This window comes from Octopus bimaculoides, chromosome 1 (genome assembly GCF_046866305.1).
Source record: "Octopus bimaculoides isolate indiv1 chromosome 1, ASM4686630v1, whole genome shotgun sequence".
Taxonomy (NCBI): domain Eukaryota; kingdom Metazoa; phylum Mollusca; class Cephalopoda; order Octopoda; family Octopodidae; genus Octopus; species Octopus bimaculoides.
The window spans coordinates 21039615-21063369 of record NC_142928.1 but is presented as its reverse complement, the minus strand read 5'-3'; the positions used below and the strand labels follow the sequence as shown (position 1 = coordinate 21063369).

The window sequence follows — 23755 nt, the reverse complement described above, 5'->3', positions numbered from 1 at the left end:
ATGAGTAGAAGTCATTATAACAGGTAGAGCGGAGACGGGAGAAGGAGGGAAGGTGGAGGGAGGGATGGAGGCTGAGAGAGAGAGAGAGTGTGTGTTTGTATCTGTGAAATACTAGTTGTGTTGTCAATCAGTCATATGGCTTTCTTTTGCTTGTGGCTTAGGATGGTTGAATGGGTAACAGGAGCACTATCCTAGATATGTGAACATTTTTGACTCAGTAGAAGATCATCAAGCAGTTCTGGACTAAAGCAGTTCAGGACTGAAGCAGTTCCAGTAATATTTTTTAGAGGCTTAGAATAAGGAATACAATAGTTCCAGCAGTTTTTCTATAAAGTTAAGACAAAGAAAATGGGAAGTTCAGTAACATACAACCTGTGTTTGCTGCAAGTTGGAGTATTTTCTAAAAGTTTAGTTGGGAGAGAAGGGTTGTGTCTGTGCTGTTCATGGATAATTCTAGACCGGTTAAAGTGATATAGCTGTCGGCTAGTTTGAAAATGTCTTAATCAATATCTGCAGAAATTTAACAGAAAGAATATTTCAAAGAACTGATACTCTGGGATGAAAGTATTGATTGCTGTTGTTGGGACAGGAACTTGGTAGGTGAGACAAAGAAGGAGTAATAAAAGTAAGAGACATGAGTCTAGTTGGCCTATGTAGTGATGCAGATGGTATGCAACTTGCTAGTTTAGAGGAACAGAGACCATTGAAGAGGTGGCAGAACTGACAGAGTGAGGAGACAGGACATCTATGGGTCAGAGGTTGAAGTATGTTGGCAGGTGTAGCTTTTTCAATTATTTCAATTGCCTTCTTTTCAATGTGCTCTAGGATATTTCTATGTTGCAGCAGCACTGTCTCCGATGTGGGAGCAATACCCTATGATGGGTAATATTTGATCGTCATAGGGTATCATTGACCAGTCAGAACTGGAATATTTTTTGGCTCTGAAAAAGAAGCTTTCCCTTTTTTTTTTTGCTATATTATCCATGTGGTGTCCCAGAGATAATCAGAGATTGTTAGGTATAGCACTTTAGTGACTTTGAGGGCTTTATTACATGTTCATAAAGACATATATGCATTACCAAGGCAGCAATGATGTACAAAAAAATAGTAGGATGGATCCTCAGATCATTCAATACAAGACAACAGGAAATCATGCTGCTTTTGTAGTGAACGTTTATCCTCAGTCACCTAGACCAGGGGTTTTCAAACTTTGGTCCACGGACCACAGGGGGTCCACAAGGACAAAACAGGGGGTCCGTGGACAGCAAATACTTTTTATGGACAATTTGATTTTATATGTTTTTTAATCGAAATCTTTTAATTGACAATAAACCTATTTGTTAAATACTGTTAAATAAATAAATGCAAAAATATATGTTATTTTAAGCAAATATTTATGTATAAATTTCATAAGCGTTTATAAGGTAAAGCCTGAAATATAAAGGGGTCCGCAAGTCAAAAAGTTTGAAAACCCCTGACCTAGACTACTGCTAACAACTACGATACCCAAATACACACACCGATACAAATATTTTAGACCTACATTATAATATTGCTCACATATCTGGAGTAATGCTGTTACAAAGCACCCATATAAACATCTTAGACCTTCATTAGGGTTGTGTTCATATCTCCAGGACTGTTCTATTATTACATACTGAAACATCCTAGATTCATATTAGAACACTACTGACATATCTAAGACAGTGCTTCTAAACTTACATCTTATATCCATACAACAATACAGCTCCCATGTCTGAGACTGAGCTGCTACTATACCTGCAAACAATCTAAATCCACATTAGTCTGCATGTAGACTACCATTATCATCATTATTATTCAATGTCCACTTCCATGCTAGCATGGGTTGGACTAATTTAATGTACTTGTGAGCCATTGAACAGTTGATGTTTTTTAGATGGTCCTTTGTATCACAATTTCTTTAATTTTTACATCAGTATGCATTGCTAATGAGGGAAAGGAGAGTAATGCAGGGTTATTCTATGTCTAGCATATGACAATATGAAATATCTATGGGCCATGGGCAAACATAAGAATAACCAGAGTAGGTCATTATAGAAAGAAGTTAATGATCCTTTTCTTAGACCTATGATTGAGTACTGTTCTCATATCTGGAACAGTGTGTGTCCCAGATGTGTACTGTGAATATCATAGGCACAGTATTAAGGTATGCATATCACAGATATAGTATTAAGGTATGCAGATGTAGATATAGACCTATGGTATATGTGGATCTGTGAATATTATAGTTTAAAAATAGAACATGTATGGATCTACATGAGATATCTTAGAGAGTCTACACTAAATATAAATTTCCTAGTTTGGTCATTTCTTTTGCACTACTTTTCACAGCCGTAGTTTCTTTCTGCTTCTACCACCATTAATAATTTTAGTTCAGGTTGACATGTCCCATTATTTAAATAGTTCTATAAAGGCACTCACCTCAAGAAACCTGACAAACCTGTTCTTAGATACCATATTGAGAACAGCATTTCAATAGTTAGTTGCCACAGTTTTGTATGTGAATAATACCTGACATTCCCTTACACTGTACTGCTCATACTAATAACTATACATATTTCTTACACTGGCAACCATTAGCCTTAACTGAACAAACAACTCAATTATTTGCAACCTCCTACTCCTATTTTTTTGCAGAGCAGTCATGCATACCACGTTTACTGGTTTACACTGTTCTCATTTAGTCAAACTGGTTAGAGATTTTTTAAATTCAACTTTTAAAAATGAATGGTGTCTGAAATTTTATGTTTTGTTGGGAAAGATTATTATTCTATTTATCTTTTTAAAATATGTTGCCAAGGTGTTGGTGCTGCCTGTCTGCACAAGAATTGTCACTGTTCACGTAGAATAAATATGTGCTGAGTTGTTCTGTTTAATCTCACAATTGACAGAGGACACTATTGTATTACTGGTGATATAAAGCCCACGTACAACATCAGGTTAAATATATGTGTCTGCTTATGAATACACTTGCATGTGAGTGTGTGTTTGTACATACACATAAAAACATGAATATGCATGTATATTAGAAACACACACATATATACACATTTTTTACACAAACGCACACACGCACATATACATATCATTATCATAATTGCCATCATCATTGTATCTTTAATGTTTGCTTTTCCATGCTTTCATGAGCCAGGTAGAATTGATTGACACTAATTTTCTATGATCATGTCTTTCTTAAGGCAAGTCATTTAGCAGAATTGTTAGTATGTTGGACAAAATGTTTAGTGGCATCTCCTCTGGCTCTTTATGTGCTGAGTTCAAATCTTGCAGATCATATCCCCAGGAACAGAGTGTGTGGGAGATGCAAGTGCACCTCCTAGAATTTTGGGGGAGTATAAAATCAAAATTTGCTCCTCTACTTACTATTCTCAGGTTTAGAAAACAATGTGTAAAAAGTGATCTGTAAAAAGTAGTTTGAAGTTAGGTTCCTTCTCAAAGAATAAAGAACATCATCATCATTTAACGTCCGCTTTCCATGCTAGCATGGGTTAGACGATTTGACTGAGGACTAGTGAGCCAGATGGCTGCACCAGGCTCCAATCTGATCTGGCAGAGTTTCTACAGCTGGATGCCCTGCCTAACACCAACCACTCCGAGAGTGTAGTGGGTGCTTTTACGTGCCACCGGCATGAGGGCCAGTCTGGCGATACTGGCAACAGCCATGTTCAAATGGTGTTTTTACGTGCCACCTGCACAGGAATCAGTCCAGCGGCACTGGCAACGGCCTCACTTGAATGTTTTGTTCACATGCCACCGGCACAAGTGCCAGTAAGGCGACACTGGTAACAATCAAATTAGAATAAATAAAACAAGTGCCCCTCCTGTCATGAAACCTCACCTGCTTCCAAAAAGTAATATTTATACATGGTTGAACATGTTTTCCAAGAAGAACACTGCTTGTATAATGGTGATGTTCATTTACAAATATCATATGATGTCATGACAAGGAGACACACATCCATGTACACTCACACACACATAAGAAAGGTTTCTTCTTTCATCTATCAAGTTTACTCACAAAACCTTGATTAGTCCAGGGCTACACTAAAAGGTAGAAGACACTTACCCAAGATGTTACACAGTGGAACTGAACACCAAAATCATTTGGCTAGGCTGCAAATGTCTTAACCACACAACCATATGTATGTATGAATGTATATATGCATGTATATATGTATGTATGTATGTCATAATTCAGTTTTATTTCAAGATTTCTTGCCAATAGAGAAAGAGCTGGTTTCTAACCTAAATCCAAGGCTCCTTTTAGCATCAGCAATAGGGTATTCTTGTATGTATGTATGTATGTATGTATGTGTGTGTGTATGCGTGTATGTATGTATGTATGTATGTATGTATGTATGTGTGTGTGTGTATGCATGTATGTATGTATGTATGTATGTATGTATGTATGTATGTGTGTGTGTGTAAAAGTTTATCTCAGTTATCATTCCCTTTATAGTTAATATAGTCCTGCAGTTGATACACTCCTCCACAGAATTAATTAATACTTGCTTTAACTGTCAACATATGAGGGTTGTCTGAAAAGTTCATACGATGACCAAGATACTGTCATGGAATGTAACCAAAGGAGGTATATGTTTCAACATAATCCTGTTTGTGGTCCACATCTCACTTCTTCCATCTGTGTTGCTCTGCTTGGATCTCTCATTGTATGTTTTCCCAGTTCATAAGCCATCTACAGTTTTTTATAATTAACAAAAATAAACCCCTAAAGAAATTAATGTCTTGGGTGATAGACTTAACCTATTACACAATTTAACATTATCACTTGGCACTCTGGATGCTTTTAGCAGAGTTCACTTTATGTCAAGCACTTCGACCAGTTTCTGGTTTGAGAATATCTTCCTCCTATCGTCCCTGTAATGAGTCATGGTTACTATCTTCTCTTCTGACTAAACTCCCCCCACCAAAAAAAAAAGGAGAAAAGGCTAATAAATATAAAGTAATACATTAACACTATATTGACACAGGAAAAGTGCTGTTGTTAAGAACAATAACAGGTATACTTCTTTGAATATACTGGTTAAATAAACATCTAAGATGCATTACCCCCACAGGAGCTACTCAGAGGTTTTGCAAGCCCTTCTGAATCCATTGCACCATCAGAAACCCTTCCATATCAGCAGGTATCCCAGGGTTGCAACTGTTTTCTCCCCTTAAGCTATATGCTTTGCCTGAGTAGGGTAATGAGGACTGAATAAGTCTTCATCTATGGAGAGGTTCCACCTGAAGTTAGCCATAGCTGTCTTGAATTGGTTTCAGCTGCCATACCTGTCTCCTCGGTGGCTTTTTTTTGATTGTTTGGGTTTCAGATCAATCTTTTGCAGGAAATAATGCACTGATTCAGTCAGAAAGTTGCAACAGCTGACTTCAATCAGGAATGAGAACACATTTAGTTTTCCCAATTTTGTTATTGTTTTAAGAATAGATTGTAAGATATTGGTTGACATGTGTAGAAATAACACCTGATAGTTTACTGTTTATTATCTGTGAAACTAACAATGATTAAAGTAAAACTTCTCCTAAATCTAGTTCTCTAGCATGCTTAAACACCTCCACACGTAAGCAATCAAGTATTTTCCCTACTTTAAACATGTTACTTACTTTTATTTCTTTTTGTTCTATTTCAGGAAAGTAACAAGACAGAAGTTGCTGGTTGGTGTTACACTTTCTTTGATATTATTTTGGTGTGGCGGTGATGGGATTTGAATCACATTTGTGGAATGTTTCTAACAGATATCCTTTTTATCAAATTCTTCATCATCATCATTGTCCTCATTTTGATCATTGTCATATTTGCCATTGTTGTCATCATTGTTGTCGTCATTGTTGTTGTCATCATCCTTATCAACACCACCATTGTCATCATTGCCACCATCATCACTGTTATCATCATTGTTAATGTCACTTTAGGCCTGTATGGGTTGAACACTACTATTGCTTTCTCTTGTCATCTCCTTCGAGAAGTTCAGTATTGTGTGATGAGCTTTCACTACCTCTTCCTATATCTTCCACAGTCGTCCTCTACTACAGGTTTCTTTCACTTGGATTGCTTGTTAAATCTTTACCCAACTGTCATTCATCATTCACATCACATATCTGTGCTAGCTCAGTCTTCTCTCTAGCACACTATACATGATTTCTCTTACAGCCAGTTTTCTTCTCAGCTCACCTGTGTTCTGTCATTCATGCATATTAACATTATGCATCCAGCAGTGCATTGTTGCCTCATTTTTTCTCTACTCTTCACACATCCTACTCATTCAATGTTTGTACCACCTTTCATACAAACCATTATAAAACCTGCTAGCAGAGGGAATTTTCCCCTGAACTTTCCCCATCATCATCGTTTAACGTCTGCTTTCCATGCTAGTACAGATTGGACAATTTGACTGAGGACTGGTGAACCGGATGGCAGCACCAGGCTCCAATCTGATCTGGTAGAGTTTCTACAGCTGGATGCCCTTCCTAACGCCAACCACTCCGAGAGTGTAGTGTGTGCTTTTACGTGCCACCGGTACGAGGGCCAGTCAGGCGGTACTGGCAATGGCCACACTCAAAATGGTGTTTTTTACATGCCACCTGCACAGGAGCCAGTTCAGCGACACTGGCAATGACCTCGCTCAAATAATTTTCTAACGTGCCACCGGCACAAGTGCCAGTAAGGCAACGCTGGTGACAATCATCCCGTCTTACTATGCATACCTGACACTTAACTTTTCTAAGCTACCTGATATTGTTCCTTTCTTCCCACTTCCTTCAGTTTCTCTGAGCCTCTCTCACATCTGCTATATCGCTATCTACTGCGATAATTTCATGTAGCTAGAATCATACTTCATCGATGGATCAGATCTGTGGCTTGTAGCAGATTGTCTTGTTGGTTATTTGGGTATATTGGGGGAGGTGGTATGCAGTTTTCTAGTTCAGAAGAACAAAATCTATTATTATGAGAGAAAGAGAGGGAGAGAGAGAGAGAAAGAGAGAAAGAGAAAATAGTGTGTCTGTGAATCTATAGTTGGTGTGTTGGTAAATGAATTATTGTCAATCAACTAGACAGCTGTTTTGAGATGTGCCCTAGAATGTTTGTGCACATAGCAGCAACAGCTCAGTCTCATATGTTTACCTGAGTCTTGTTCAGAGTCAGCAACTGATTCGGGGACGAAGTTAACCCTCAACAAGCATTTTTCTACCCCTGGAAAGAGTGCCAGTTTCTAGAATCAGCTTCTTTTTCAGAATGCAGCTTTGACAAGGTTATATATGTTAGGTTACCATGTGAGATTATTAGAAATTATGGGGCCTGGCATTTGGAACTGAGTTTTCATTGATACATGTGGTGCTCTGGTACTGCTGAAGAAATTTTTGTTAACTTTGGGAGATGTTTGTGGAAGACGAATGGAGAATGGAGGATAACATCATCATCATCATCATCATCATCATTTAGCATCCATATTTTATACTAGTTTGGGTTGATAGGATTATCTATATAAAAATGCATGTGCATAGTTATAAGTAACAAGAAGGTTAGTAATGATGATAAGCTAATATAAATATTAAGATGATATAAAAGGTATTTTTTTATATTACAGAAGAAACACATCAAGACATTGAAAATGTTTTGGATGGTTCATTTTCAGAACTTAAAGAACTTCTAAAAAACCTTGATCATAAGTCAGTTCCAGGTAAGTACCTGAAAAATATCATAGCCAAAGTTTGTTCATTATTCTAATCCCTTCTTTCTTTCACAATTTTCACACTGGAAACATGGCAGAATATTTCTGGAAACTAAGACAAAAATCAATATATTTTATTTCAAAAATCTATTTGTTTAAATGTATGGATTTTACTGAAGTAGTGAATATTATAGTCTCATTGTTAAATGAAAATAAATGACTCTTAAATAACAAAACAGATATTTTAACCCTTTGGCATTCAGATTTCTTTGTCAAATGAATTGCTTATATATTCACATTGTTTTGAATTAGTCATACTTTATCTTGTAGCTTCAAGATTTCAATGGTGTATTTGTATATTTTTACAATGACATTGTAGGGTAGGTGCAAGAAGTTGGATCTAGTAATTTTGAACATAAAACAGGTAGAATATTTAGGCTGGATATGACTGGACTAAATGCTAAAGAGTTAAAGGATAGTGCTTGAATGAGGAAGTACACAAAGTATTTTTTCTCAGGTAATCAGATCGTTATTGCCAACTGATAAGTGAACTGAGTCATGTAGAAAATAAAGTGGCTTGTCTAAAAACATAATTTCTAATGTAGGCTCAGGACTGTATGACCTGCTTGAAACAACAGGCAAATTTCTTTTAGCTTGCATCTACCATTTTGAAAAAGGAATGTACTATATCTAAATGAAAGATGGAATGGTCATCACTGGAATGACTTTGATCATACATTTTCAGGATCAAAGTTAACCTGGTATCAAACAACACCAACACACCTGCATTTAATGGGACATCAGATATATGCTTACATGAAATTGAAGACCAACTAAACCTAATGGGGGAAAGACATTCCTGACAAAGCATTATGCAACACATCTTTGTTGTGGTTGTTTAAATAAGAAGTTGTCACTGTTGTAGAAGAAACTTTAGATAATATTTCCTACAATGCCTTAACACCTCTGACAATACTCACAGTCATGTTAAAGCTTTTAAAATCTACAATTAAATCTGAAAATGTTTTTTTTAATCCATTCCTATTTCCTAAGCTCTTGTTTTGATTTTGGCTTTGCTGGTGCAAACAAAATTCCATTGCTAACTCTTTTCTTTTAAGTAGCAACTTTGATTAATTTGCTCAGATAATTTTTAATGAAGCAAATTTTGTCTTAGTCATATCTCAGTTTAATTTAGATTTACAAAACGGTAAATATGTATATTTTTTTAAACAGTTTTTGAATGCAAATATATCACAATTGGCTCTAAAGCCTTTCTGAGCCCTGAGGCTACTAAAAACCTACAGTTATTTCAACATATAAAATGCAGTAATATTAATTAATTGAAAGTTTGATAATTGATATTCAACCACCAGCAATATATTGTATCACCAACAAAGAATAGTTTTGATAACCAAATTTACTTATCCTGTTGTAACATGAAAGGACACTTATAATTGATGAATGCTTGCTTATCTGGCTATTCTGAATTCAGATCTAGGTAAGGCAAAAAGAAACCGTTCCAATATATTCTCCTTTGAATTACATTATTTAAAAAATTTTCCTCAGATAGATTTGAGGATATTTGCTGTGATTCAATATATCTTTGGAAAATCTTAAAACTTGAGACTAAAACTAAACATTGATCAATTATTATAATTTAACATTAACTCTACTAATATACTTAAAACATTTACAGATATTATAACTGTGATAATGATATAGCAATGTTTATTTCTTTTATTTTCTTCCCTTAAGGCAATAAGACACATCATCATTTGCTCCGAAGTTCTGCTGATATTCTGGAAGAAATGCGAGTAAGCATTCTAAACTATTGTGAGTATTATTTACATTTCATAGTAAGAATGTAATGTATTAGGTACAAATATGGTATGGCAGTGAGCAGACTATGAATGAATTAAATGTATATGAATGACTGGGAGCCCATTCATTTAACAATTTAAAATTTGAGCAATTATCTACAAGTTGACAATACACACATCACAGTGCTGGGAGAGCATATATGAATGGTCTGAAGAAAATTATATTCAGCTAATGAGCTAAAATTTGAACAAACTGTTAGACTACATGTGCATGTAAATGGCTGCAAATTTTCATATTTTGTATAACAAATAATAATATTTCTCATATTTTTTGCTAAAAACATAGCCATGTATTCTTTTCTACTCTAGGCACAAGGCCTGATATTTTTGGGGAGGAGGCCAGTCGATTAGATTAACCCCAGTACGCAACTGGTACCCAATTTATCGACCCCCCAAAATATGACAGGCAAAGTCGACCTCGGCAGAATTTGAACTCAGAATGTAAAGACAGATGAAATACTGCTAAGCATTTTGCCCAGCATGCTAACATTTCTGCCAGCTCGCTGCTTTGACATAACCATATATTAAAAGAAGTAAGACAAAGGGAAAACATAGACACATACATATGCATAATACATACATACATGCAATCATACATACATACATACATACATACATACATACATACATGCATGCATGCATGCATGCATGCATGCATACATACATACATACTTACACACATACATATATACATCATGGCACTCTGTCGGTTATGACAACATGGGTTTCAGTTGATCAGATCAATGGAACATCCTGCTCGTGAAATTAATGAACAAGTGGCTGAGCACTCCACAGATATATGTACCCTTAATGTAGTTCTCAGGGAGATTCAGTGTGACACAACGTGTGACAAGGCTGGCCCTTTGAAATACAGGTACAACAGAAACAGGAAGAGAGAGTGAGAGAAAGTTGTGTTGAAAGAGTACAGCAGGGTTCACCACCACCCCCTGCCGGAACCTCATGGAGCTTTAGCTGTTTCCGCTCAATAAACACACACAACGTCTGGTCTGGGAATCGAAACTGCAATCCTATGACCACTGAAGTGTGTCAGTGCCTGTCTGACTTCCTTCATGCTAGCCTACATTTTATCTTCCTTCATTCCATCCATCTTTTTAAAAAATTTTTGTGCATTTTTATTTTTTTGAACACCCTTGTGATATCTTCAAATAGAAAGAATTCTGAGATGCAAAGAAAGGATAAGAAGAAACATAAAGCAATTACTTTAGAAATAAAATATGAATTGATTAAACATGAAAAAGGTGCAACTGTTAAAGATTTATCAAAAAAAATATGATATGGCTCCTTCATCTGTTTGTACCATCTTGAAGCAAAAGGAAGATTATTTAAATAAAGCTAAAGAAGACACTCTTTAAATTGGTTATGAAGAAAAGATAATGAAACTTTAATTTCATGCACTGAAAACTTTTGACAGCTTGGATTAACAATGAAATTTGTAGACTTCATATGTCACTTAGGCTATATTTTGCAGTAAAGCAATTTCCCTTTTTAATTCGCTTATAGATAAATCAGATACATCAAATGAAACGTTTGTAGTGAGCAATGGTTGGGTTGATCGTTTCAGAAAGTGAGCAGATCTACACAATGTGAAGATCCAAGGAGAATTGTCTAGTGCAGATCAAAAAGCTGCAGAAACTTTTCCTCGCCAATTAGATTTGATTGAAGAAGAAGGCTTTATACCATCTCAAATATTTACTGTGGATGAGATGGGCCTACTTTGGAAATGAATGCCCTCAAAAACTTTTATTGTGAGAGAAGAATCTTCAATGCCAGGAGTGAAAGCTGCAAAAGATAGGATAGCATTGCTTCTGGGAGGAAATTTTGAAGGGGACTGCAAACTCAAGTCCATGGTTATTCATCAATCTGAAAACCCCCGTGCTTTAAAAAGAATTGATAAGGTAAAACTTCCTGTAATCTGGAAGCGTAACAATAAAAGCTTGGATGACAGGAACTCTATTTGAAGATTGGTTTTCTAATCACTTTGTTCCTGAAGTAGAAAAATATTGTAAGGATAAAAAAATTCCTTTCAAAATTCTTTTGATAATGAGTAATGCCCCCACTCATGCTGAAAGCATCACCATGTTGTTTTTTTTACCTCCCAATACAAGATCTTTATTACAACCTATGGATCAAGGAGCCATTTCATCATTCAAAACTTACTCTCTCTGTTTCATCTTTGAAAGACTCATTGAAGTAACTGAAAAAGAAAATGGTTCTATGATTGAAGAATTTTGGAAGAGTTTTGACATCCTTGATGCAATAAAATTGATAAAGAAAGCATGGGATAAAATTACCATAAAGAACATGAAAGGAATTTGAAAAAAAATCTCTGCTCCAAATTAATTGACAATTTTGAAGGATTTGATAATCTTCATGAAAGTCTTCAAAAGGAAACTGACTCAATCATAAACATTGCAAAGGAATTGAACTTCAAAATTTCACCTGAAGATGTTAAAGAAGCTCTTTATGCTGACAGTGATCAAATCACAAATTGCTAGAAATGGAAAAGTTTGAATGTGAAGAAGAAGAAGAAAATGAAGAATCACCTGAAAGATGCTTCTCTACAAAAAAGCTAAATGAAGCATTTCCTCACATTAAAAAAGTAATTGAAATCTTTGAACAGTAAGATACCGATTTTCAAAGAAGCTCAACTGTTGCTGCAAATTTAATGAGTGGTCATGCTTGTTATCATGAAATCTATTGTGAAATGAAGAAGAAATCTCAAAAAACAACTTTAGATAATTTTTAATGAAGAAAACTAATATGAACCAAACATCAAAACAAGAAGAAACTCAATAAATGGAACTGACATGCGCTCAAGAAGCCCCAGTGATGGCCAACCTGATGGATACAAATTAAATTTCACGAGTTGAATTTTTTTGCTTTATATGTTTTTCTGTATTTTCATTGTGTAGTTTGTGATTTAGTAAAAAATTATAATAGTTCTTTGTCAAACCATCCAGCCCATGCCAGCATGGAAAGCAGATGTTAAATGATGATGATGATGATACACACACACACACATATTTATAGGGAGAATTTACAAAAAAACAAAAGACAAAGACAGGTGGTGTAGACAACAAACAGATGTATTAGCTTAACGCTCAGGAAGTGAGAAAGTCTTTAACATTTCGATCCTATGCTCTTCCACAGAAGATGAAGTAAGGAACTCAGCCACCTTGCCTCCATGAGGCCCAACACTCAAAAAGAACTCAGCCACTTTGCCTCCATCAGGCCCAATGCTTGAAAGGAACTCAGTCACTTTGCCTCACTAAAGTTTGAAGATCATGCTTCACCACCTTGTCCCATGTCTTCCTGGGTCTACCTCTACCAGAGGTTCCCTTCACAGTTAGAGATCGGCACTTCTTTACACAACTGTCCTCGTTCATATGCATCACATGATCACACCAATGCAGTCGTCTCTCTTGCACACCACATCTGATTCCTCTAATGCCTAACTTTTCTCTCAAGATGCTTACACTCTATCGAACATGCACACTGGCATTACACATCCAGTGAAGCATACTGGCTTCATTTCTTTCAAGCCTGTGCATGTCCTCAGCTGTCATAGCCCATGTTTCACTGTCATGCAGTATAGCTGTTTGCACACAGGCATCAAACAATCTATCTTTCTACATGTGTATACACACACACACACACACACACACACACATCATCATCATCGTTTAACATCTGTCTTGATGCATGGGTTGAACGGTTGACAGGAGCTGGCCATGTAGAAGACTACCCCAAGATACTGTGTCTGTTTTGGCAGGGTTTTTATGGCTGGATGCCCTTCCTAATACCAACCACTCTGCAGAGTGGACTCAGTGCTTTTTTTATGTGGCACTAGCCTTCCAAATGCCAACCACTTTACAGTGTGGACCAGATGCTTTTCATGTGTCACCAGTACCAGCACCAGCACCAGCAGGGTCACCAAGTATCTTGCAAGACAAGGAATTTTGAAAGGGACAGGGTCATTGAAGGAGGGGACCTTATGTCAGATGATAAAAGGCTAGAGTGTGACAGAGAGACAGAGAGGCAGAAACAGGTGTCTTGATATAGAGGAAGTACATGATTACCTGGCAAGAGAGAGAGAGGAAAAGGAAGAGGAAGAGAGTGAGAGAGTGAGAAGAAGAGAGAGAGAATGAAGAGAGAGAGAAGTACAGCAAATTGCCACATCTTCTGATCCCTTGTCGTTTCCTCAGTGAGGTCCAGCGTTCAAAGATCCTTTCTCACCACTTCATCTGGGCATGGTTGTGTGGTTAAGAAGTTTGTTTTCCAATCACATAATTTTGGGTTCAGTCTGAATGCACATCTTGAACAAGCCTGACCAAAGCCTTGTGAATGAATTTGGAGGAGAGAAACTAGAAGAAGCTCGTTCTATTAACCTTCGTGTGTGTGTGTGTGTTAGATTGTGCCTGCTTGTCTAGATATCATGTGATAGTTGTAAACGAGTGTCACCATCATACAAGCTGTCATTTGTTTCCAATCTTCCACAGAAACATGTGCGGTCATGGAGAAATAGTACTTTACTTGAAAACAAGTGAAGCTTGGTAGCAGAAGGTCATCTGACTGTAGAAAATCTGTCTCAATGAATTCTGTCTGACCACTGCAAGCATATAAAAGTGATTGTGAAAACAATGATGATGATCATTATTACCATCAACTACAATATAATAACTTATTTGCACCAGTGCATTCAGACTTTTGACTTGGACTGTCTATTACATTGTTACAATGTTAATATTATTAATAAGAAGAGAGTGGTGAGCTGGGAGAATCGTTAGCTCACTGGGTAAAATGCTTAGTGACAGTTCATTTGTCTATATATTCTGAGTTCAAATTCCACTAAGGTTGACTTTGCCTTTCATTCTTTCGGGGTCAATAAAATAAGTATCAGTTGAGTTCTGCAGTCAAATGTAATCAACATCACCCCTCCCCTCAAATTTCGCCAAAATTGGAAACCAGTATTATTAACAAGAAGAGTGAGGGACTGACAGAATCTGTACAATGGTAGACAAGGCAGCGAGCTGGCAGAAACGTTAGCACACTGGGCGAAATGCTGAGCAGTATTTTGTCTGCCGTTACATTCTGAGTTCAAATTCCGCCGAGGTCGACTTTGCCTTTCATCCTTTCTGGGTCGATAAATTAAGTGCCAGTTACACACTGGGGTCGATGTAATCGACGTAATCCCTCTGTCTGTCCTTGTTTGTCCCCTTTATATTTAGCCCCTTGTGGGCAATAAAGAAATAAGAATCTGTACAATGGTAGACAAACTGCTTTATGTTATCTTAATATTCCTTTAAACTCTCAGTTCAGATTCCACAAATGTAGCATCAGTCATGTGCTGGAGCCAATTATCACCATCAAGTTGACAATACCCTTCTCTCAGATTTTGTTGCCTTGTGCCAGTGTTAGAAATCAATTCTGTTAACAAGATTTTTTCAACATGCTAATATATTCATCATTTTGTTTTTCTTTCAGCAATGGCAGAAGATCACTTACCAAAGTTGAAAATCTGTAGTTTGGAAACAAAAGGTATAATTTCTTATTCTAATTTATTCAATTTTTGACGAAAAAACAACAAAGAATAACTCCAATCCCCTCACCAAATTGTCAGTGGCCATAGGCTCCTTGTTAATTCAGTGCACTCTGAATTTTGATTCTTGTTTGTTACTATTTCACTTCATTCATACCCTTAGGAAGGGCTAAATATAGTAACAGTCTCGTTCCTATTCCTTACACATCTGAGGTCTTGTGACTAGAATCAGTATTTTAGACTGAATGCTGTATCCATTCTTGGATTCTATAAATTTAGATGTATGTCTGGAATAATGATGTGAGGAATTAGTGCAATATATTTTTGTAACAGCAACTTTTCAAATTAGAAGTGATAATTCTTCTGCTAGTTGAGATAGTGGAATAATGTTTATTACTTTCAATTAGGTTTGAACGCTTAATCTACAGGCTGAGTAATTCAACTTGTCAACCAAATTATTGATAAGGAAATGAATGCAGAAAAACTTTATTGTTGATTAATCAACTGGAATAGAAGCTGGACAAATGGTACTTGGTGACTTATTTTATATGTTAAATTTTTATAATATGGAATATAATTTAGTCAGTTCGCTAAATGAATTGACATGAGTGCTAATTTGAAATATTGTTTTTTATTTAGCACTGTCTAGTTTAGACACAATATAGGCCAGTGTACTAATTCAGTTTAAATTTATTCAATCATGCTACAGTCCTATATATATCCCATGAAGACCACTCTGGACTCAATATACATGGATGCAGTGCAAATAATGACCAGTAAGAATCATTTATTAAAAGTGCAATACTAATTAGTTCCAACACACACACACTCTCTCTCTTTTTCAAAATTTTGAAGTTCTTGTCAGAGAAGAAAGAGTTATAAACTTCTTGGTGTTAGTTACATCAATAAAATAAGCAAACTTTGATGGGAACTTAGTTTGAAATCCTGTAATTAGTTTCATTATCATGCTGTGTTCTCAAAAGCTTGCAGTATATTTCTTGACTATTCCCCAAACAAGGTTATCTGTTTTGATTATATATCATCATCATTATTTAAAGATCATGTTCCATGCTGGCATGGGTTGGACAGTGTAACAGGAGCTGATGGTTCCAAGGACTGCATTGTGCTCCAGTGTCTGCTTTAGCATGGTATGTATGGCTGGATGTAGCTTCCTAACATCAACCACTTTACAGTGTGTAACTGGGTGCTTTTCTTCATGCTGTCAGTATTATTGAGGTCACCCTGTAACTTGCAGGACTAGAAGAAGATGGGGTGGAGTCAGAACAGATTCTTGTAGAGGATCTGCATGGTTAATCACATTCCTTAAGAAGGAGAGAATCAGTATTACAGATCCTATCAGTTGATTCTGCCAACCCTTCAAATAGGTACCCATACATGATTTTTTTCTTAAACTCTCATGATTGGCAAAATTGGCTGAAATGGATCTATTAGTCTATAATTCTGCATTGTGTGTGTGTGTGTGTGTGTAGGAGAGAGAGAGAGAGAGAGAGAGAGAGGGAGAGAGAGAGAGAGAGAGAGAGAGAGGGAGAGAGAGAGAGAGAGAGAGAGGGAGAGAGAGAGAGAGAGATAGAGAGGTGGGGCATGTACTGCCTTAGAAATTTCTTAACAAATTCCAAACTCTCATCAATACAAGAATTTGCTCAGTCTCTGTGAATTTAGATGTGGTCTCTATCTAGCTATAATCTGTTTCTTCTTAGTATCACAGTGGTAAGTTAAGCAAACTCTAATATTAAATTTTAAAAGTTCAAAACTGTTTAGTCAGATCGATATTCATGTGTGCTATCAATTTGGAGATTATTCCTTGTGTTTTTAGGTCTATAGTAAGATTATGTTTAAAACTCATACACAATACATACACATACATAAGCATGATAATGGTGGATTCTCCAATTGAGAATGTTGTATGAGTATTCAGTTGTTCAATCAACTGAATGACCTATTCATAGAACTAGCATGTGAGTGGTTATATATTGCACAAACAATCATCATAGCACAATCATCATAACACAATATGAAAAGGGTGGACCTTTGAATTATGGTTATAGTCAATCCAATGGACTTCTACACTTTTTTCATCTACCTATTTTCATTCAAAAGACTTAGATTGACTTGAGGTCATGGTAAATGTTTATGATCAAAATGCCATGCTTTGGGATGAAACCTGAAACCTTTTGTTAATGAACTTGGCTATAACTGTGTCGACACACACAAACACATACACACACACACATACACAAATACACACACATACACACACATGCACCCATGCACTCACCCCCCCCCATTCATGCATGATCGCGCATGTACATGCACACATATGCATGCACACAAATGTGCATGCACACACACACACACACACACACACACACACACACACACACACACACACACACACACACAGTGATATCTCAAATGTTTTAATCTTTCTTGTGTATTGGTATGCTTTCAATTTATTAGATTTTTGTTGTAGAATGTTTTTCAGGCAAAATGGTTGTGATTTTGAAGCTATTGGTATGTTGTGTAAGAATGCCAAGAATCTATGACAAGAATTTATAATTTGTACATTTTGTTTTGTTTCAGAATATGAAAATGCAACTTTGGCTGAGCTCTGTCAGAAATTCTCTGGAGGAACCATAAGTTATAAAGTGAAAGCTAATGTGGATTGCATCCTGAGTTCCTTGTTTCTCATAAACAGCTACTTACAAACTTTGATATCAAGTAATTATTCCTTTTTTCATAAATATTATTCGTCAAAGGATTTTAAACAATTGATAGTTTGGCAGCAAAAAGAGACCATTAGAATAAGTACTAGGCTTATAAAAAATAAGCCCCGGGGGTGATTTTTTCGACTAAAACCCTTTAAGGTGGTGCTTCAGCATGGCTTCAGTCAAATGACTGAAACAAATAGAAGACAAAATTCCCCCTTTAAGGTGGAAAAATGCTTCAGTCTTCATAACTTATTGACCCACTGCAAATCTCTTCTATATATATTTAGGATAATTCTGATGTCACATACACATCTAAACTGCATCCAAACAAAGCTAAATGGCAAAGATTGAATCTTTGCCATGCAACAAACACTGGTATAGAGAGATGTTGCTTCTTCTCTCCATCTCTGGTATCACTTGTATAATAACCTCTGATACACTAAACTAGTTAATTGTGTACCTACTGCATCCAAGTTCATTCAAATGCACATACATCTCCTCCTTTCATCTATCTAGTTCCATAAAATACTGTACTAAACAGTTAGCCTGATCCTTTTTGTCTACAGCCACAGTTCTCCTGGACAACATCTTTGTCTACGCTTTTCCAAAATACATCAACCATAGAACACTGACTTCAACATTGACTTTATCAGTCTCAAAGGTTATTCTAAGAACATGGATTCTACCACTTCTCCTCTGTTTGAAACCAAAATGCACATACTAACAGTTAATAGAGTTTGTTAGAAACAGAAGGGATAAAAATCTCCTTTTTTTCCTATTCCAGATGCCCCACCCAACCAGGAAAAGTTTATGGAGCAGTCTAATATGTTGGAGTCATTGGCTAGCCATTTCCAGGCTTTAAAGGAACATATTACTGAGAAAATGGAATCTTCCTGTAAGAATTACAGTAAGTAGAAAATAATTTTGATTGGTTGACTAGCTTAATGATGTGCAATGAGATTTTAGTTTCTCACACTTTATCTGTAAAGTTTCACTTAATCAGTCTATCGTTTGGGCCTGTCATTAAGGAAGGGGTTACTGGATGGCATTCTCCACATCACTATTCAATGGTACACCCTCAGATTTTGAAAATACAGTTTACAAAAATGTTCCTGCAATACGTTTCTTGAAGCCCGAGTAACTTTTCTTCTTAAACCAGAATGAAAATTAAATTTTAAAATCATGAACAAAGTGAACAGCAGAGACTGGTCAAAAATTCCCCAGGGAAATAATTAATATAGGCAAAAATGACACTGAATAAAAGCAAAAATGAAAAACATCAACGACAACAATAAAAAATAAAACTACAAACAGAGCTGATGATGTGTAGGTTTATATATTACTGATGCTCAGAAGAATACATATACATATGTACCTCCCCCTACACACATTCATTTACATTTTATCAATACTACTTCTGATTCCATCTTCACACACACACATGCACACACACACACAGACACACTCACATATATAAAGGGGTTAGACCACATACTGACCACCTTAGAATTTCATGAAAGAATACTGGCCAATTAAACTAAGCAGAGAAAAAGAACCAGATGCTATTTAACTGTTCTGTAAACAAGAACAATATTTTGCACACACACACACACACACACACACATGCATACACACATGCACACACACACACACCTACAAACATGCATATACACACACAAACGCAATATATATATGTATGGACACATACACACATACATATATATGCACATACACATATACACACACACATACCTACAAACATGCATACATACACATACACACATACATACACACACACACACAGATACCATATATATATGTATGGACACACACAGACATAGATATATATATATATATATATATATATATATATATATATATATATATATATATATATATATATGTACATACACACACCTATCTATATGTACACACAAACATACCTACAAACATGCTTACACACATATATAAAGAAAGAGATAGAATTTCTTCGATTATCAATGAAAAAAGTGAGAAATTCGTTGGATTTTCCATAATTGTATTTTGCCCTCACAACTTGAATTATAAGATTATCTCTAATCAAAGTCATGCATCAACTTAAAAATATAGAGTTGGAACAGACATTTCGGTTAATTTATGAGGAAATACCTTGAACATTCTGTTTTTCAAAATAATAGCCATTAATAGTTTGCATTTGCAATTTTATTATATTTTGCTTGAACTTAAAGAATTGTATTTTATTCAAATTGAAAAGCAATGAAATGACAAAAATTAATTTTTGTCATACGTTTTTGGTTGTAAATTCTAAAACTTCCAAGACCTGTGAAAATGATGAGACATAGAAGATTTCTTCCATTTGAAATGAATCACAATTGAATCGGCAACATTACACCATCCGTCAATTTTTTTAGCAGCTAATCTTATACAATCTACAGAACTTGATGTACTTCCCAAATTTATCTTATCCAGATTAGATATGATGCGATGTCTACCAAAATTATCAGTGCATCATTCTAACCAATATGGTAAAATAGCCCCAAAAAACAAAAACAATGAGGCTTTTGTGATTTATGGTTTAATAGCAAACCTTGGTTAGAATTCTCAGTTTTGTCTAAAGCTGCTTTCTGCCATTGCTGTCCTCATTTTTGTACACCCCAGAATAATATCAATGCTGGGTCATGAAGATTCTGATAACGAATATATAATTTTTAATTGTAATTACAACAGTGTTTTTGATTATTGTGTTAGAGAACTTCAAAGTTGCTTTAATGAATGCAACATGAGAAGCATTCATTTTGCAGCTAAAAATGCTTTGTCTCTTGAATCAGAAGCATTCTTAGAAGTTTCAAGATTATCTCCCATTTCAGCATAAACTCATGAGCATAAACTATTTGGACAGCTCATTTTACAATGAATTATGTATTGTAAATGTTACATCATTACATTTTAGAAAATATTACTTTTAAGAAACTGCCAGATATCTGTTCTTCACTATATTCATTTAGAGCTTTTCCAGATATCCACAAATTGTATGTTGCATTCCTCACATTTGCTGCAATGCTTCTTGCAAGTCATCTTCTATACATTGTCTCATATATTTACACCCTATTATCTTTTTATGACACATCAACAAAAAAACAACCTTGTTAACTTGCATTCATGAATAGATATTAAAAAAACTGAACACGGAAGTATTTTGAATATTTTCTGTTCCAGCTCAAGAAGATTACAAATATTTTATAATATTTGTGTTAATTAGTTGATTAAATTGGTTTACAACAATTTCAGAAATTTTCAGTATCAGCACAAATTTCAGAAGTTGTAATATATTTGGTTTAAATACAGGCCAGACCAAATAAATTGTTTGCTCATATATTGATTAAAATAATGTTACTAAAATTGTTAAATTTCATAAAATAATGTGCAATAATAAAAATTGAAAACACTACAATGTTTTAGAATTGACAGAGTTTATATTCTATTTAAGTTTTGACAATTTCCTCATATTTATGTCTGAAACAAGTAAAATCATTGTGCTGTAAAAATACGCTTTTTCTTTATTTAACCCTACACCCTAACTGCAAATCTTAGGCCTAACATTGAACCTATACCATAACCCTAAAGCATAATTTTAAAACCTTAAGCCATACATCTTAACAAGTTATAGCTTGATGTAACTTTTGAAACAGAGGTAAGTTGAAGAAGCAAAAATTGAAAGCATTTAAACATCTCTGATGTTTAAAATAATTCATAAAAGGTTAAAAATGCAAAAGTTATGGCCAGTTGCATATGAGAAGGAGGAGTAGGATGAATAGGAGGAGGGGCTTAAAAAATAGGAATTTTGAAAAATTTTTTCACTGGTTTATAATCAACCTTTAAACATAAATTGTCAAAAAACCCTTATGGAGATATACTTATTCCAAAACTTCACTTTAGCATTATTATGAATTAATGCCCACCCAGAATATTCTGAAACCCCCTTCCTTCCCAATCACCAGAGTCTTGTGACTGGCTTGCTATCTGTATAAATTCACACAATGTATTTGTAGAGTTAGATGCTCTAACTGTAATGTTAAACAGTCTATCTCCAGAACTATGCAGTCTATTTGTTAAGCTACATAATCTATTTACAGAAATTCACAGTCTATTTTGTTGATGTCTGTATAATTACACAGTCTATATGTAGAAATTCACAGTCTTTCAGTAGAGTTATGCAAAAATACATACATACATCCGTAAACAGATATATGATCTTGTAATAAATTAAGTATAATTTTACAATTTCAGCTGCCATCCTGGATGCATCTAAAAGTGAGATCGCTAATGGAATTGGAGTAAACGAGACATTAAATAACACTGAGGTAGCTGATATGCCTAGTGTAAATCAGAATGCAAGTACTTCAGAAGAAGACAAACAGGAAAAACTGGAGGAGATTTTTGAGAAAGAGAAAAAGACAGTAGGTGAAATTAAAAACAACGTACTGCTTCTCAATGGATTCGTAAAAGAATTTGAAGATGAAGAAAAAGAAGTTGAATTATTGGAAGGGCTAACAGAATCAAATGTTACTAGCTCAGTACAAACAAATGTTACTAAAGCGACGATAGCAAATGGTGTTAATGCAGAAGCACCAATTCTTGGTGGGACGGAAGGATCAAATGCTACTTTGCCAGCAGGACCAAGTGTTGCTAACCTAACAGAATCAAATGTTGTTAATGCAGAAGAACCAAATCTTGGTGTGGTGGAAGAATCAAATGCTACTTTGCCAGCAGGACCAAGTGTTGCTAACCTAACAGAATCAAATGTTGTTAATGCAGAAGAACCAAATCTTGGTGTGGTGGAAGAATCAAATGCTACTTTGCCAGCAGGACCAAGTGTTGCTAACCTAACAGAATCAAATGTTGTTAATGCAGAAGAACCAAATCTTGGTGTGGTGGAAGAATCAAATGCTACTTTGCCAGCAGGACCAAGTGTTGCTAACCTGACAGAATCAAATGTTGTTCCTGTAGAAGAACCAAATCTTGGTGGGGTGGAAGAATCAAATACTACTTTATCAGCAGGATCAAGTGTTGCTAACCTGACAGAATCAAATGTTGTTAATGCAGAAGAACCAAATCTTGGTGTAGTGGAAGAATCAAATGCTACTTTGCCAGCAGGACCAAGTGTTGCTAACCTGACAGAATCAAATGTTGTTCCTGTAGAAGAACCAAATCTTGGTGGGGTGGAAGAATCAAATGCTACTTTATCAGCAGGATCAAGTGTTGCTAACCTAACAGAATCAAATGTTGTTAATGCAGAAGAACCAAATCTTGGTGGGGTGGAAGAATCAAATGCTACTTTATCAGCAGGATCAAGTGTTGCTAACCTGACAGAATCAAATGCAAAGCCAACAGAACTAAATGTTGTTAGCACACTAAAACCACTTGTTACTAACGCTGGAGATAATGTTGAGAACACTGACAATGATGAAAGCATGCTGAAAATTCTACAATCAAAAACTGGTCTAGCTAACAATACAACAAATGAAAGTGACGATACTCTTATTGATGAAGTGAAAGAACGCTTGGAAACTAATGAAGGTAAGTGTGAATCTTTGATTTCAGTGGATGAAAGTAAACATATATCTATTAAGAGAAGAGAGGTGGTGTCTGATGGTATAACTAGTACTATTATTTGATCATTTCCAAGGCACTTATACTGCAAAGTTAGACAAATATTGACAAAATAAGGTCAGATTAACACATGCATGTGCGCGCGCGCGCGCACACACACACACACACACACACACACACATTGTAATCATTATCATCATCATTATTTAGCATCTGCTTTCTATG

The 23755-nt window shown here is 35.6% G+C and overlaps 1 protein-coding gene across 1 annotated transcript in view; it reads left to right on the top strand.

The window, feature by feature from the left end:
• LOC149137469 (uncharacterized) overlaps positions 1-23755 on the top strand; it is a 40816-nt gene that overhangs the window by 9801 nt on the left and 7260 nt on the right. The window contains exons 2-8 of the mRNA XM_089348981.1: positions 5712-5736; positions 7668-7760; positions 9507-9584; positions 15137-15190; positions 17793-17930; positions 18705-18827; positions 22208-23497. Of these exons, the coding sequence (XP_089205107.1) occupies positions 5712-5736; positions 7668-7760; positions 9507-9584; positions 15137-15190; positions 17793-17930; positions 18705-18827; positions 22208-23497 (1801 nt within the window). The remainder of the gene's footprint in view (positions 1-5711; positions 5737-7667; positions 7761-9506; positions 9585-15136; positions 15191-17792; positions 17931-18704; positions 18828-22207; positions 23498-23755) is intronic.